Raw genomic sequence first — 15,286 nt, forward strand, 5'->3', positions numbered from 1 at the left:
GGAGGAGGATGCTGAGAAGAGACAATGTGTAAAAGAATTGTACTGAGCATAGAGAAATTCTGGCAAGGGTTTTAAATTGAGAACATAACTGCAGGCAGAACAGTAGTCATTGTGTTAGTACATAAAGCAAACCTGATTCAGCTGCAGTTGGTGACATTTAATATTTGTTTTCCACAGGGGGGTTGGAATTTGAGCAAAGCAGTGTGCAATGTAAACACTTATCAAATGAACCAATTGCGGTTGTTACCTTCTGCTTTGCCACAATGCACAGTTTATTTCTAGATCCCTTCCACATCACGTTATGAGGAAGCTGCAGCAGCGACTGGAACATTTACAACTCGAGCTCCATACTGAAACAAACCGAGTCCTGAAAGCCACTATTAGTAACTAAAAGTGTGGAAGGTTTATTTTAAGATGCCACAGTGGAATTAGCTTATATGGGAAAACAAATTAAGCAGGTGTGACTTCTGGAATATAAAATTAGCAAGTAACTAACTCACTTAAGTTAGATTGCTGGAGGTTAATGGGTGGTTTCACTTACTTGCAGTGCAAATTTTGTCCAATTTCCTCATATTTGTCTAGGTTTGCTGATTTAATCTTAGCTGTCATGTTATATTTCTGGCTGGATAGACAATTAGGAAATGTCAGTTTGGAATGTCATAATTCAACTCAACATAACAGATTTGGATCTCAATCAAATCTGCTACGTTTGAGTGTTGTAGTCACTGAATAAGTTGCACTTCCACTACCTGTTGTTGCTTCTGAGGTAATGCAAGTCACATTCTTAGTGAGCCATGGCTGCAGTTTATGAGGCGGAAAAAATTTGACAAATGCCATGAGCCAAATTATAAACAACTCATGCTAACACGGAAAGTAAACATGCTAGTGTTAGCATAGCACTTCAGAAAACCACTACTCATAAAAACATGGTCCAGAGGAGTAACATGGAAGTTAACTGAAGTTTGTAGCAGGATGTGTCAGTCAGTGGTGTAATGAGATCTCATTGTTAAAACATTATGAAACTGGCATGCATTTACCATATTTTTCGGACTATAAGCCGCTACATTTTTCCCCACGCTTTGAACCATGCGGCTTATAGCCCGGTGCGGGTTTTTGTGGATTTATCTTTATGTCCCTTGTGTCAATTCATATGTTTCTCAACAAACATTGCGTACGTTTTTTTAATTAATTCAAAACGAATGTGATTGCTTTCGACACACTGTGTGTTTACGAACAGTTGTTCAACAAGCACGTCTTAGTGTCGGCTTGCTTTCACTCTCACTGACAAGGTTGAGTTAGGCACACTTGCTTGTTGTTAAATATTTATTGGTGCAAAAGCATGGGAGGAACTTCTGGCACGCAGGCTATGCTGGAAGAAAAGGGTGTTTTCACCTTCAGGCAAACAGAGCCGAACATGTGTGTAAAAGGGACGGAAAGGGGGAGCAAGACTTGGCATCAAGGCACGGAAAGACAAGTCTGTGCCCTTTTCAAGTGTATGCATCTGTCTCTGAGCTTTTGAGTGTGTGTGACTGCGTGTATGTGTGTGTTTGTCATTCTTGGTTAATCGCGCTGATGTTAGAGAGCTGGTAATTCCATTCTGTGCCATCCCAGTAGGATTTTTGGGCAGCAGGAGAAGAAATGAAAGAAGAGACAGACTCAGTAACACTGCCCAGTGGCTAAAACATTTTGTTTTAATGTCAAGGGGGTAGTCAAAGGATAATATGACATGCTATCATTCCTGCAGCTCTGCTTCACTAGCCTTACTCTACTGCCTCATCTTTCCATTTCACCAAGTCAGAGAGGCCTTTGGATCTTGTACAAACAGAGTCTGCCTCAGTGGAATAAAGTGAACAATTGCAAAGGCAGCGCCGACACTGAGATCTCCGAACCGGGGATTCAAGGCAACATCAATCAATCAGGGACAGACACAGCATGAAAATGGGCGGAAAATTCTCTTCTGAGGACCCGTTACACCGAGAGCTGTGGGTATTGTACATCAGCACGTTTGAGAAAGAAAGCTTCATTAGCACAACAATGCAGAAACAGTGGGGCACTGGGAGCAGCAAGAGATCATAAYACATTAGTTTTACTGAGGCTATTTTTAGAGGGCTGGCAAGACGAGATGAAGACCAAGCTGAAACTAGATCCCARAGCATCGATTCAGGGCTTTACAGGGGAATATTTGGGAGASGGTTTTTTGGGAAAGGGTTGAAATAGAGGGTGATACTCACAGCTGGTGGACACTACAGTTGTAAAACTTGATCTCAGTGCTGATGAGCATCTGACCAGTCTCCTTAGAGTTAAGCCTCAGCTCAACACCTGACCAGTCTGAAAGAGAGCATACAACAGATCATCATTTCCATGAGTCACAGCCATTGTCGAGATTTGTAATGTTTAATAAAATGTAATAAAATTATAGTTTTTCCAACAGCAGACCTCATTAAATCTCACTTAGGCTGTGAATATTTGCTTTCATTTTTGCTTCCACACAGGATATATATGCATGTCTGAGTCTCTCACTCATGTGAATGTGTWATTTTTATTTTGAATGCATAACTAAATCAGTTTTTATTGTGCTAAAAGACCAGGAGCTTAAGTAGGTCCTTAACTTTTCTTATAATCTCCCTCATAAACTCTAATTATGTAGAGTATGTGAGAATTACTTCTACTCTTAGGGGCAGCATTAGCATGCACAAAGTTRGTGGTTGCCATGGTTACKCCAGCCTTTTTTGGTCACCGATTTGTCTCCTACAAATAATCGAAAWGACACAGGATGCAATGGTTCAGACAAACAAGTGCTGTTCAAAACAGAAAAATGTCTAACTGTAGCTCAGAGCGAGCTTCTTTTTGCTGCGTTTTGTAGCTATGATGTGAATCCAGACTCATGCAAGAAGATTAGTGCTCAAGATATATTTGAGTCCAAGGATGAATTCTTTCAATGCTCTTATTTGGATAAACCATTTGTGTTATTAAAAGTCGTTCTCATCTGTAAGAGACAACTTATTTGTCTATAATTGAAAATTTGAGCCTCATGTCTAGAAGTTCAATGACAGAGTAAGACTTAAGATTCGGGAAAATTTTGAACATTTTTGAGTTTCTAAAGTGCTTTTTTCCAGCTAGATCATACATTGAAGTCCCTCCAAGCATTGCTATGGCAGGAACCAATACATGTAAAAATCTTAACGTTGAACACAATTTCTTACTAAGACGTAAATTTGTTTGCCTTCACTTTCTTTGTCCCTATATAGCTCGCAATCATTACATAAATGATTCATAAATATGTGGATGTTTGCATGAGCCTGAATCTGATGACATTCAGTGTGTGGGAGGCTTCAGTAACCCTCAGCACTCTGTTCTCAGCAACTGCTGGGAATCAGGATCTGTTTCACACAAGTCTCAACAGCAGTCTCATGGCAGGATTCTAACACACATCGGTCTCCAAGGATCCGGCAACAATATATGGAGGTCTTCTTGGTATTAAACCTCCCCTCTGAACATTTCCCTTAGTGGAAAAGAGGTCCAGTTATTTCCTTTAATGAGTGCAGTGTCCTCACAGTTTTCCACTGACCTCTTTGTCAGCCCTCCTTTAGAGAATTTCCCTCTAATTTCTGCCCTGTTCTTTATTATGCATTCCTCTGCTCCCTTTTTGGTCTCATTTCCTGTTCTCTGTTCCTCTACTCTTGTCACATTTCCCCTCAGGTCATCGCCGCGGCACAATCAGTGTTGTCAAGCGGCGTCTGGAAAGACTCGCTAAAGGAACAGAAGACGGAGGGGGTTCCCATGGGAATGGATGGAGAGGGGAAAATGGAGGAGTAAACAGGCGGATGGATAGCTGGTGGGATGATGGTGGGACTTAACAGGAGGACTGGCTGACATTTACCTGAGGGAAAACACTTATATTAGAGCCGATGCACCGTCTCCTCTGGGAGTTCGGGGCAAACAGGGCTGTCATTTACTCAAAGCAGGCRAGGGGATGGGGGTTCACCAAACCGCCTCTAACACACATTGTTTTTCACAATCTGATTATGATCTATTATTTAGTGTGTTTACTTTTTCACATTGTGGCTATCTTCACCTGAAATGATATTGCTGAAAAGCAGGCTTTAATATTCGTACTGTACGTTTCTCCATCCTATAGCTTGACTGAGATCTTGGAATAAATTTACTATATATGTGTTCTTGGAATGCCTACAGAAATCGGAAGACTTCCATGCTATGAACAGAATTGATAGACATATTTGTTTGTAGCCTAAAAGCTGTATTTTTGCTTTAATGCACAACAGTAATTTAAGCTGCAGTCCCATTTGATAATCAGTTTTGATAAAGCGTTGGCTCATCTGATCATTTCGTCCTACAGATGGATCAGAAATGGTGAAAATTTAAAAAGTCATTACATTTGTTAAATCTATTTTGCTTTCCTGATCAGTCTCATTGTGTTGATGGTTTAACCGTCTCCACTCTACACACTCCACTCCGCTAAAAATGGTGCAGTCAGAAACAACATCATCCATAAAGGCACCCGTTTTGTCCAGACTGCAGTCCAGGCAGCCATCTTTCAGAACTGGAAAACGAAGTGACTCGTGCTGAACTAATGGCAGAAATGACCAGCTTTACAGGTCATAAGGAGACAAGTCTTCATTTTACAGCACAGGGTTCCTGCCTGAGCTCTTAGGTGTTAATATTTATGTACTGACAGGCATGACGAAGGTGTTTTCAAATTTCCATAGACAGGACAAGAGATCAGATGAGAGCAGTCTTAGCAGGGTAATGTATTTTAGATCTAATGTCACCGTTGTTGATATTATTGTTAACGTTAAAGTACCGTAAATGCAGACAACACAGTCAACTTTTGGAGTTTTTTTCCTTTTAAGCAATAAATGTATAAATGTTTTATATCTACCTTGGTCAGTCGGTATCAGCGGGACATCCTTTGCAGCAGGAGACACACAGAGTATCTGATTGCCGTTCACGTTTCCCTCGATCTCTGTCAAGTTGCCAAAGGAGCAGGTGATGCCCACAGAAAGGTCTGGGACATCGCTCACCTTCACCAGCAGCTGCACATGGGACAGAGAAAAAGCTCATTACTTGGGGACCAATCTACACACAGCACTTTGGCCACTGACCAAATCTGCTGAAAACATTTTCACACATAGTAGAAATCCTATTCATGGATAAATATTTAGGTACTGCAGAAAAAAAAGAAAACCTTTTTATTAACAACACCAGCTATGGTGAAGGTTATCTGATTGGTCAAGGTACAGGAAGGTCTGCGCAGAAATTTTGAAGAAATGTACCGACTTCAGAGCAGCAGTGCCAGCCTCAAAAAGAAGGAGGGAAAAAAAAGAAGAACAGAGTGCTGTTGGCAAATGCTGCCAAACTGCTTTGCCAAATATTGTTTCTGGGACTTAAAAGCCTGTGAATCAGAAAAAAAAAAAAAAAAATAGGACTAGATTTAGATCCTACACCTCCATTTGCTTGGACGTTATATTATGAAGAAATACATGAAGCAAACTGAAGAATATGAAACCGACGAAAGCGACTAAATTAAATCAGTTTCATTTACTTTGTTCTGTTCTAAAGCATTTGAATTTATTAGTTGTGAAAGAAAGAAAAAGAGGAAAAGAAGGCAACAAAGAAAAAAAGAAAACATTTTCTGTACAATAAAGTTTGCATATGCGCATACAGGCGTTTGAAAGCAGTGACACTGGGGCTGGACTTTTCAGCAGCTCTATCTATAAATAAATGCATTCAGCACAGGGTGTGTGATCTGGCTCTCCAGCCAAGAAAGGCAATGCGGATAATTATCACCATGGCATTTCACAGCCTCGTTTTATTAGTTATTTTTGGGCCACAGCTCTTGAAGTTTTCCATTGTTTTATCTGCCTCTTACTAAACACCGCGGGGCTGCTGGGATGGGCGAGGCAGCAGAGCACACTAACTGCATGTCTTTTCAAGAAAACTACTCCGGCAGCGGATCGCGCTGCCTCCCTCGTTAACTGCCTTACTCCCGACGCCCGTCGAGAGGTGGGATGATTTCTCTTTTTCTGCTGAGGACCTCTCGTCTTCCCCCTGTTTAACTTCACCCATGTTTGTGTTGCTTCGCTGCGAGGTGTCAGAGAGATCCTTGATTACAGCAATCACAGCAATCAATGTCTTTTGTTCAATTTCGGATTTCCCGAGCAAGCTCTCACATTAATTAGCTCTCATCATTGTCACGCACATGCACACATATACAGTTAAACACTCAAACATTTGTCCATACGCACTTTACACTCAAAGTGAGAGAAAGTAAGCATGTTTGGGAGCGTTAAGCTATATTGCTCTTTTTTTGTTCTGCTGCCTTCCATGGTGATGCTGGTGGTGGGTGTTTTTGCAGCTTGGCAGCAGCCGACGTAATTGGTGGCAGATTTTTAGCGAGCATAATTTTTTTTTTTTTTTTTTTTTTTTTCTCCCCACTGTTTCTGTATCTGTCCTGAAGCCCATATGAAGAGTCTGCGTTGTCATGGAGATGGCTGTTTGCACCTCTGGGATTTGGGAGCTGGGTGAATTTGCTTTGATTGGTTAGGTGAGATGACCCTGCAGCAGGTGTGGTTGACAGGTAGGAAATGACTAATATAGCCAACTGACATTCTGCAAAGTGGCCAGCAGGGTAATGTCAGCTGAGTTTAATTAAAAAGACACGAACAAAGGGATGATGCAAGGTCTATTTTAAGCTGAGGCATGGGCCACCTGGGCGATGGAGCTGCATTCAAAGGAATGAAAACAGCTATAGATTAAATCTCAGTTTACACCAACAAGCAACTTTATTGGGTAAGCCTTGCCAGTACCAAATTGAACCCATGTTGCTTTCAAAACTACCTTTAATATCTGTGGCATAGATTCAATAACAGGCCAGAATCATTCTTGATATTGTGGTCCATACTAACATCATAGAGTCACACAAATACAGCAGATTTATTTTCTGCACATCTCTGATGCTAATTTCCTCTCCCACTCTGCAAAGGTGCTCTGCTGAATTGGGATGTAGTGACTGTGTAGGTTACTGCAGTACGATGAATTTGTTAGCATGTTTAAAAAAAAACATTTTAAGAGGATGTGAGTGTTGTGGTGCACTGTCCTTATAAAAGAAGCCATCAGAGAATGAATGGCTGGCAGTTTCTACCAGTGTGATGTGCTCAAAATGATCCAAAAGGAGGCACCCACTGGTCAAACAAACAACTTCAAATTAGTGATAAATTCAGATAAGGGGTAGGATTAGATAAGTGTTAACTTTTTCCTACTCCTTTTTTAAACAGAAAAGTAGTGATAAACAAATGGTTTTTGTTCTTCATTGTTTATGCACATKGTTTCTCTGTACTACTGGTTGCTTGTTTTCTTGTTTTTAAAAACCTGTTTGAAATAAAACAATCAAATTTCGCCATTTGAAAAAAAAAGAAACTATACTTGAATTCCTCTGCCTGAGGCAGAGGCTGACACTCAGACAGACCAATTTATCCTATTATCGTAAGCTGGTTCCAGGTAATATTCATAGATATGCGATCTTGTTCATTACGTTCATTGCACAAGTCAGTCATTTTGATTTTTATTAAGCAAAATAGCAAACGGAATGCAGAAATCTATGTGTTTGTAAATTATTTACACTGTTTTTCAAGAGCAATGACACATCAAAGTGTTTGACATTTATATGAGTAATCAACAAGAAAACAGCAATGGTGATTTAAAGCTCTTTGATTTCAAGTGCATCTGCCATGCATTGCCCATAAGGATAAAAATTCACAAGCTTTAGTTTTAATAGGGGACTAATAAGAAAGTTATATCACTGGCAGTAAAAATACATACACAACAGTCTGTCTTGAAACCAAGACAAGAGGCAACAACCTGTAAGCAGAGAGTATATTGTGAGGTTTCTTGTATAAAATATATATAAGATTCAAATTGGATATTCTATCTTTGGCTGGATGGAAGAGTACCTTAACTATTGTCCAATAAACAGCTTGGCTTGGATTTGATCACGTTTTAGACGTTTTCCATGTTGTAAATCCATATAAATACACGTATGGAGATGACAGAAAAACTTATTCTTGGTTTCCAACTTACACATATTCAGATGATTTTACAATAAATAAATAAATCTGAGCTACATAACTAACTACATATCTGTGATTGGTATGCTTTGAAATATCTTCACATCAAATTCTATTTTCACACAGTTTTCTCCTGTACCAGTTTTTTAGTTTGTAAGAAAGTAAAAATGTGGGTTATCTAGTGCCAGTAGTTGGTCCAGTTTGAAAGGCTGTGCTGAGTAGTGCCTGAAGACCTAGAAGAGCTTGCCAAGGTAATAGTCAGTAGCATCGTAAGAGAACTTATCTTCAATGACACAGGTACCAAGGCTATATTTAAGTGGCAGAACTTTATAGCACTTTGCAAACTTGGCCAAAAAGTGCTGGCAATTTTTTTTACAAAATTTCAGAAAGTTCCAATGCAGCCACTCTGAAAAGAATGTTTCCAGAGTTCACAGAAATTTTACATTTTCTAATATCCCAAAGTTACTGTAAGCAAATCAATCTGTAAACTCTGAACAGAAAATGACCCTTTGTCAGTATGGGTTGATAAAGGCAAAGTATGTAACAGAGTTCTTACTAAAGATGAAGAGAGTTCTCCACAACTTTCACTGGTGATCTCTGGCCATTTTGACTCAGTCCATGAGGAAATAATGTACTGTACTCTTCTTCACCCTGGCAACTTTACCGCCTACACACTCGCCCACGCAAACATGTCTTGGCACAAATATTGACTGCTCTGAAACAAATGAACATATGCATGCCTAAAACGCCCACACAAAGCTCTTAAAAAATAAAAGAAATAAACCTTCCCATCTAATGTTTATGCATCAGCCACAATCACGACCAAGTGAACTGCTCGGTGGATTGATCCAAACCGCTCTGGCTCTTTTGCATTCATTGTTTCAGGAGAACCATTTATATGCACTGTGCATGGGAATGTGAGTAAACTTACAGGCACGCTAGGTTCGGACACGGCAATGCTGTCGGGGAAGATGGTGGCCTTCACACACTGGCTGAGAGAGGCGGCAAAACGATACGGCTCGTCTGCGCGCTCACATCGGTTCCTTTGAGAGCATCTGGATGGGGAAAAGGAAGAAATGTGTTTATTTGCCTTGTTTTTGACACTACAATTAAATAAGTAAGGCTGAGAAAAGAAAATTGCTAAATCAGTTTAAGTATTTAAGTAAATAAGAAGATGTCATTAAAATTAATATGGATGGTTAATTAATGCTTAGTTGCTTATGGTATAGTAAAAGTAAATTGACTTTTAGACCAAGACTATTTTCTATAAACTACTCCTTTTCATTCAAAACTTATGTTTATGTTTTGTAACATAAACATAAGTTTCAAACACAGTTTGAAATTAACATGTCAATTTCAAACTGTAAATGAATGAAATAAAACAAAGAAAAAAACTGAAATAGAAAAATGGGTTGACGTATCACATAAAATCTCAGTAACATGCACCGACGTTTATTGCTTGTAACTTGACATGAAGTGAGAAAGTTCAAGCAGAATCAATAGTTTTTTAATCCATAACTGAGCTACAATGATCTATGCACCCAACAACTGATCCAACAATCAAAGAATAACTTTGCAGACTTAACTAGTTGAGCAAATTGAAAGGTGCTTTGTCGTAAGAGCTCCTAATGGCCAGACAAGGTATCAAGAAGCAAACGACACAGCTACATCCCTCTAATTTAAAACTCTGCCTCCTCCTTCCCATTAAAACTGAGGGCTCCTTCCACACCGTTACACCAAAAGCTCTCTATCGTCAACCAACCCAGCAGTGTTGGCGTTTGGCTAACTGGCTGACTGGTCACAGCAGCCTTAATTGGACTCTGATGGGTCAGCCGTTGTCCACGGTGCTAATGTACTCCTGCGAGTGTGTGAGTGCGTGTTGGCGTGTGTTAGGGCTCGTATCATGCTCCTTAACCACACAGTCTCACACAGACAGACTAAGCTACATCTTCATCCCGAGCCTCTGTGTGTAATTATGTTGTCAGAAGTTGAAGCAGACTCAGGCACAGCAAAGCTCACACATGAACACACACACACACCCGCACACCCCCACACACACACACACACATAAAGTCATGCACATGCATAAACGCTCTTATGTAGAGTATTCCTTTGGGAAAAATGGAGAAATTATTACCCGGTTTCTTATTTCCCTTCTTATGTAATTGATTTTTTTTGCCTTTAAATAAGACTTTTTAAAAGTTATCTCTCCTGTTCAGTGAACACGTTTGACTCATGTCTGCTGTATTTAGCTTATGCCTCTCTCCCCATTATCTGCTTACGTCTTTCACTATTCTCTTTCTCTTTCACAAGTTGAAATTAGTACACCTTTTCTTAGACAAGGTGTTACTCTGCCTGCAACAACGTGCTTTTGGTTTTTTTTAAATCCACAATAGCAGCAGAAAATTATACTTAATGCGCTTTCAGGTGTGGGCTGTGGCACCATGTTTTATGCATGTCTCCAATGCTGTATAGGTACAGATGCAAATCCTGGCCTATTATTAAGGCACAAAAAGCTCTGCATTGATTTTCCACAATGTGAGATTTTATTTTATTTTTTCTGGAAAAAAGAAAAAAAAATCGTTTCAGTGGGGTGAAGTAAGATGAGAGCGCAGCGAGAGGGGTGAGGCGGCGGGGGTGGGAGATGTGCAGGATGGCTGCTGTTGCCATGGTTTCTGGAGACGGTCATTATCTTTGTGTAGTTAGAAGCTGACCCCTTTGCCTCCCTCATTAGCTGAAGAGTGTGCCACAGCGTGTTGACGACAGTCCTGCCTTCCTCATATTCCCCCCCGCTGACCCCCTCCACTCCACCAACCCCGGTACAATCTATTATCTCCCAGTCTGGGTCTGGCCTGTCACTCAGTTTCCTCACTGATGCTTAGCGTTTCATCACTGCATTCCGTGCATGTGTGCTCAAACACACACCGTCACTTCTCCACACATACATCCACTTCACCCAGTTCATTCCATGTAATAAGCAGTAAATATTTTTCTTTCCCTGCAGTAAAAGCTGGAGGCAGTTGACCCTGATGTTGTTCCATCAAAGCCCTGTCCATGGTGCTGAAGTAGCTTCTTCCATAGATGTATAGGGTTTTCTGTATCCCTTAAACGTTTTTCTTGTTTAAAAAAATAAAATTAAAAAATCAACAGAATAACTTTGCGTTCCATGAGGCCAGTTGTAAATTGCTAAAGGAAAGTCAAGTTTTTGTCAATAAAACTTTAACAGTCTTGTGGAGAAACAACTGTTGTCCAATCAACAGATTCTCCCTTGTGAGTTGTAGATCTCTGCAGCTCATCCAGAATCACCTAAAGCCCCTCAGTTGTTTCTCTGATAGATGCTCTCCTGACTGACCAGTAAGTTATGATTTGGTAAGATTGCAGTAATGACATATTCAATTCCTTTTTACATGACTAACTGAATGGTATAAACCACATATTAAGAAGAGGTGTTTTAATAAATACCTCACTTTGTATACCGTTCTTTTGAAAAAGAAAATTGAAAACAAGGTAACACATTTTCTTTTACTTTAAGGTTATGAACTGCTTTGCTCTATCCCAAACTAAAACCCAAAATGAATATTACAATTTCTTGTGAAACGAGACAAAATATGTAACACACAGGAGCAGTGACTATTATTACAGCCCTATGACTTCACTGAAGCCAAGACTGGTTTACATTTGCTACTGCAAAATAGAAGAAAGAAGTATGTATATGTAAAACCTCTTTCTACGCTGCATAAAGACAGAAATAGCCCAAACAAGACTTTGGTTTCCATCTTATTCTTATTTATAGTTATATAAAAAAAAAACATGTCTTGAAACACAACATTGGAAGGAAAAATTGCCTAAAAACATCCAAGCATCCAGGCATTTTCCTGCTCACATAAACACATGCAGCACCTTCCACTTAATCCTTCACACTGTTACACACCTTTGCACATATGCTTACACACACACACACCGCTGCCTTGAAAGCAGGGTAAAGATTTTGCTCTTCTATCTATCCCTCCTCTCCCTCTCTCCCCTTCCCTTAAGACTGAGGACGTCAGTAAAAGTGCGAAGGCCTGTCTGATTGCTGCTCTTGCTGTGAACACCATGTTTAAAAACAGGAGGAGAGGACAGAAGTGGAGCCATAAAAAACCCCTCCATACCTCCACACAGAAACAGGAAAAAATGCCATGTAGAGAGGAAAATGACAGCCCAATGGAGATGGTTTGCCTGTAGGGAAGGTGTACTGTTGGGAGGATGGAGGGGGTCCATCGCTTTAGTCCCCACTAAGCGCTTAGACCTCAGAAGTATGGTTTTCTAAATGTTTGACTGTGTGTGTGTGTTTATGGAGGGTGGTGGGGAGTAGGAGCTCACAACTAAGAAACCAGAGAAGAAATCAAGGAAAGAAGGAAGTAAGGAAGGAAAAAAAAGCAAGGAATAAAAAATGGAATCAAGCAGGGAAGAACAAAAGGTAAAGAAGGAAAAGATGCAATTGGACCGAAAATGATAAGTAAAGATGAAACATATGGAAGAAAATAAGTAAGGATTTCAGGAAGGAATGAACAAAAGCAAAGAAGGAACCAAAACATGGAGGAAATAATGAGGTAAGGAAGAAAGGAAAGGAAAAACACAGGCAGGAAAGAGAAATATCAGAGGAACGTGGGAAAAGGAACAGTAGTGAAAGGAGGGGAAGAAACATAATTGAGAAAGTAAGACACAAAAGATAGAATTTAATAATGAATAAATGAGGAAAGGGGTGAACAACAGGAAAGAAATTATAAAGACAGAAAGAAAGAAAAGTTCAGCAATTAAAACATGATTTTAAATTAGAAACCACAGCCTGACTAAGACCAATAGTTGAGGTGACACAGAGGAGTGTGCAGGTCGCAGGCCGGAGCTCATGCCGGGGTTAAAACAGCAGCCTCAGCTCTGTGACTGTGTGCTGCTCTCACTGATAATGTCACTGCAGGAAGGGGCCCACAGGACACGCTGCGCACGGCAAGGCCACAATCAATTCACATCATCTCCAATATCCCATTGCGAGTACTGTAGTGTAAACTGAGTCCGCCTATATATACAGACACCCTGAGCTGTTCATTCACATACCAGGTTTATGCAGGCCAGGAGTCCTTTAAAGGCAAAGGTTCATGAGGGAAACAGAATAACTAAGAGAGCTGGCGCTCCGCGCTCTGCATCCTGCCTTAAGCTGTCTTGAGTGAGAAAAGAGAGAAGAGCACAGAAAGAAAGCAGCAGAGCGGGCGAGGAAGCCTCTTAAAATGAACAGCAGCATGTAACAGACCCACTAACACACTGGGCTTCTACGGTCTTTAACTGTATTTTATGTCACCTGCCCACATGTACAGTAGTGCTGCCGAGTACCAGCTCTACGTGCGAGGAATCTATAGAAATATTGATGGAACTGCATGTTTGTGATCAATATCTCATTAGGCTCCATTGGGAAGATGGATGTGGCCTCCCCCTGTCTGCTAACTCGAGGTTTTAGCTGATGAGGTGGCCATTAGATACACAGCCCCACATTTACAATGGACTGAAGCAGCCATTTTCACCGCTGGGTTAATTGTTGTTGCCACTGCTAAATTAGAGGGGATGTTATGTTTGACATAATTTGTACTGTAGCACTGTGATCAACATATTGCTTGAAATACATACATAATCAGGAAAAACAAGGTGCTGGAAAAGAAATAAAACTTGATTTCTACAAGTGGTACTTGATTTAGATTTTGTTGAACAATTGTTTAATGCGTCACCCACACCATTCATGTTCAGTTTCTCTTTACTTTAGTTTCCTCTACCTATCACAGAAAATCACTTACAAAAGATAAGGTGTTATCTATACGCAGCCAAGAACCAGAATAAAATGTTTGTGTTTTGTTGATCCAACAAGTTCTCATTTTCATTGTAATCTTGTAATCTTAGCCAACAACAGCTTGGAGCAACAGCCATGAAGAGCTGCTATAAGCTCATTAAAATAATAGAATTAGAGTCGTGTGGCTTTGGCAAGTCCTGTTGATAACCAGGTGGAGAAGTCAGCCGTGTAAGTCAGACCAACCCTTTTTTTTCAAGCATCTGGACTTGATCTCCAGCTGGATCTCAGTGTTTTCAAATAATATGCTGTTCCTTTCTGCCCTGTGCTGCACAGAAAGGATGAAGGTTAAAAGCAACAGTCGAATGTGATGAAAATATTATTTTCTACATCTATTCATGCTGATTTTTTACAAGTTTTTACTAGATTTAAGGTGACAATGTTGCCTCTTTTTAAACTGACATGATATAATTATGTATATTACATTATACAAACACACGTCATATTTTGAAGACATTTACCTGTAAAGAACAAAAAATATGCGTTTGTTTTCTTCTATTAATTATGATCTACTTTTTGTTGGTTTTGTCTAGTAAAGCCGCAATACAACTAAATAACGGTGTTTGTTTGATGATGAAATTTCAGTAAGCTAAAGGGGTAGCAATACTTTTTAAAGACAATATATAAAACCTAAGGAGACAAACATCAGTGTCTGACCTTACAAAAGCAGTTTTGAACAAAAAGCCAAATATTCCTAAATGTTGGGGAAAGCCTTTCTAGAAAAACTGAAGCCGTTATAAGTGCAAAAGATGGCCTGACATCATATTAAATGAACTTGTGTGTTTGGCAAACATGTATATATGATCAACATAATTTCTTTAACACAACAATTAATCATGCACTTGTTTGTTTCTGGCAAACTTTCTCTGCTGTGCATCCTTTGACCTCGACACTGGAGCCCTCTTGGACGGAAGTCAGACTTGCTGCTAATCCTGACAAATCTGAACAAAGCCAGCCATACTCTCTCGCATTAAAGGAGCAAGTCAAGAGAACGGAGACAGAACAGAGATGTGGGACAATCTTAGATGGAAAAGCTTCTTTTGGCCATGATTAGACAGCTAATCCAATAGTGACGAGATGCAGGCAGAGGGAGAAAAAAGCCCTCTGGGGAGGAGGGGAGCATCAGCATAAGTCCGTGTTTTTTGGACAGCGGTCAGATGGAGGCTGAACTAAACATTCACGGGTCTGCGGCTGAAGAGCGCTCAAGATGATGAGTTCCCTTTGAGCTGCAATCAAAATGCAGCGCCGTTTTGTGGGCCGATGAGTGTGCAGCATCAAACACCCTCTCCCCTCTCTCACATTCTTTTCTCCTCATTCTTTTCCCCGCCCC

At 40.2% G+C, this 15,286-nt stretch overlaps 1 protein-coding gene across 1 annotated transcript in view; it reads right to left on the reverse strand.

Annotated features, from left to right (window-relative positions):
- plxna2 (plexin A2) overlaps positions 1-15,286 on the reverse strand; it is a 155,255-nt gene that overhangs the window by 59,985 nt on the left and 79,984 nt on the right. Inside the window, exons 5-7 of the mRNA XM_008414720.2 lie at positions 9,016-9,139; positions 4,901-5,054; positions 2,232-2,328 (exon numbers count right to left, since the gene is read on the reverse strand). Coding sequence (XP_008412942.1) covers positions 2,232-2,328; positions 4,901-5,054; positions 9,016-9,139 — 375 coding nt within the window. The remainder of the gene's footprint in view (positions 1-2,231; positions 2,329-4,900; positions 5,055-9,015; positions 9,140-15,286) is intronic.

Source organism: Poecilia reticulata, linkage group LG7, assembly GCF_000633615.1.
Source record: "Poecilia reticulata strain Guanapo linkage group LG7, Guppy_female_1.0+MT, whole genome shotgun sequence".
NCBI lineage: Eukaryota > Metazoa > Chordata > Actinopteri > Cyprinodontiformes > Poeciliidae > Poecilia > Poecilia reticulata.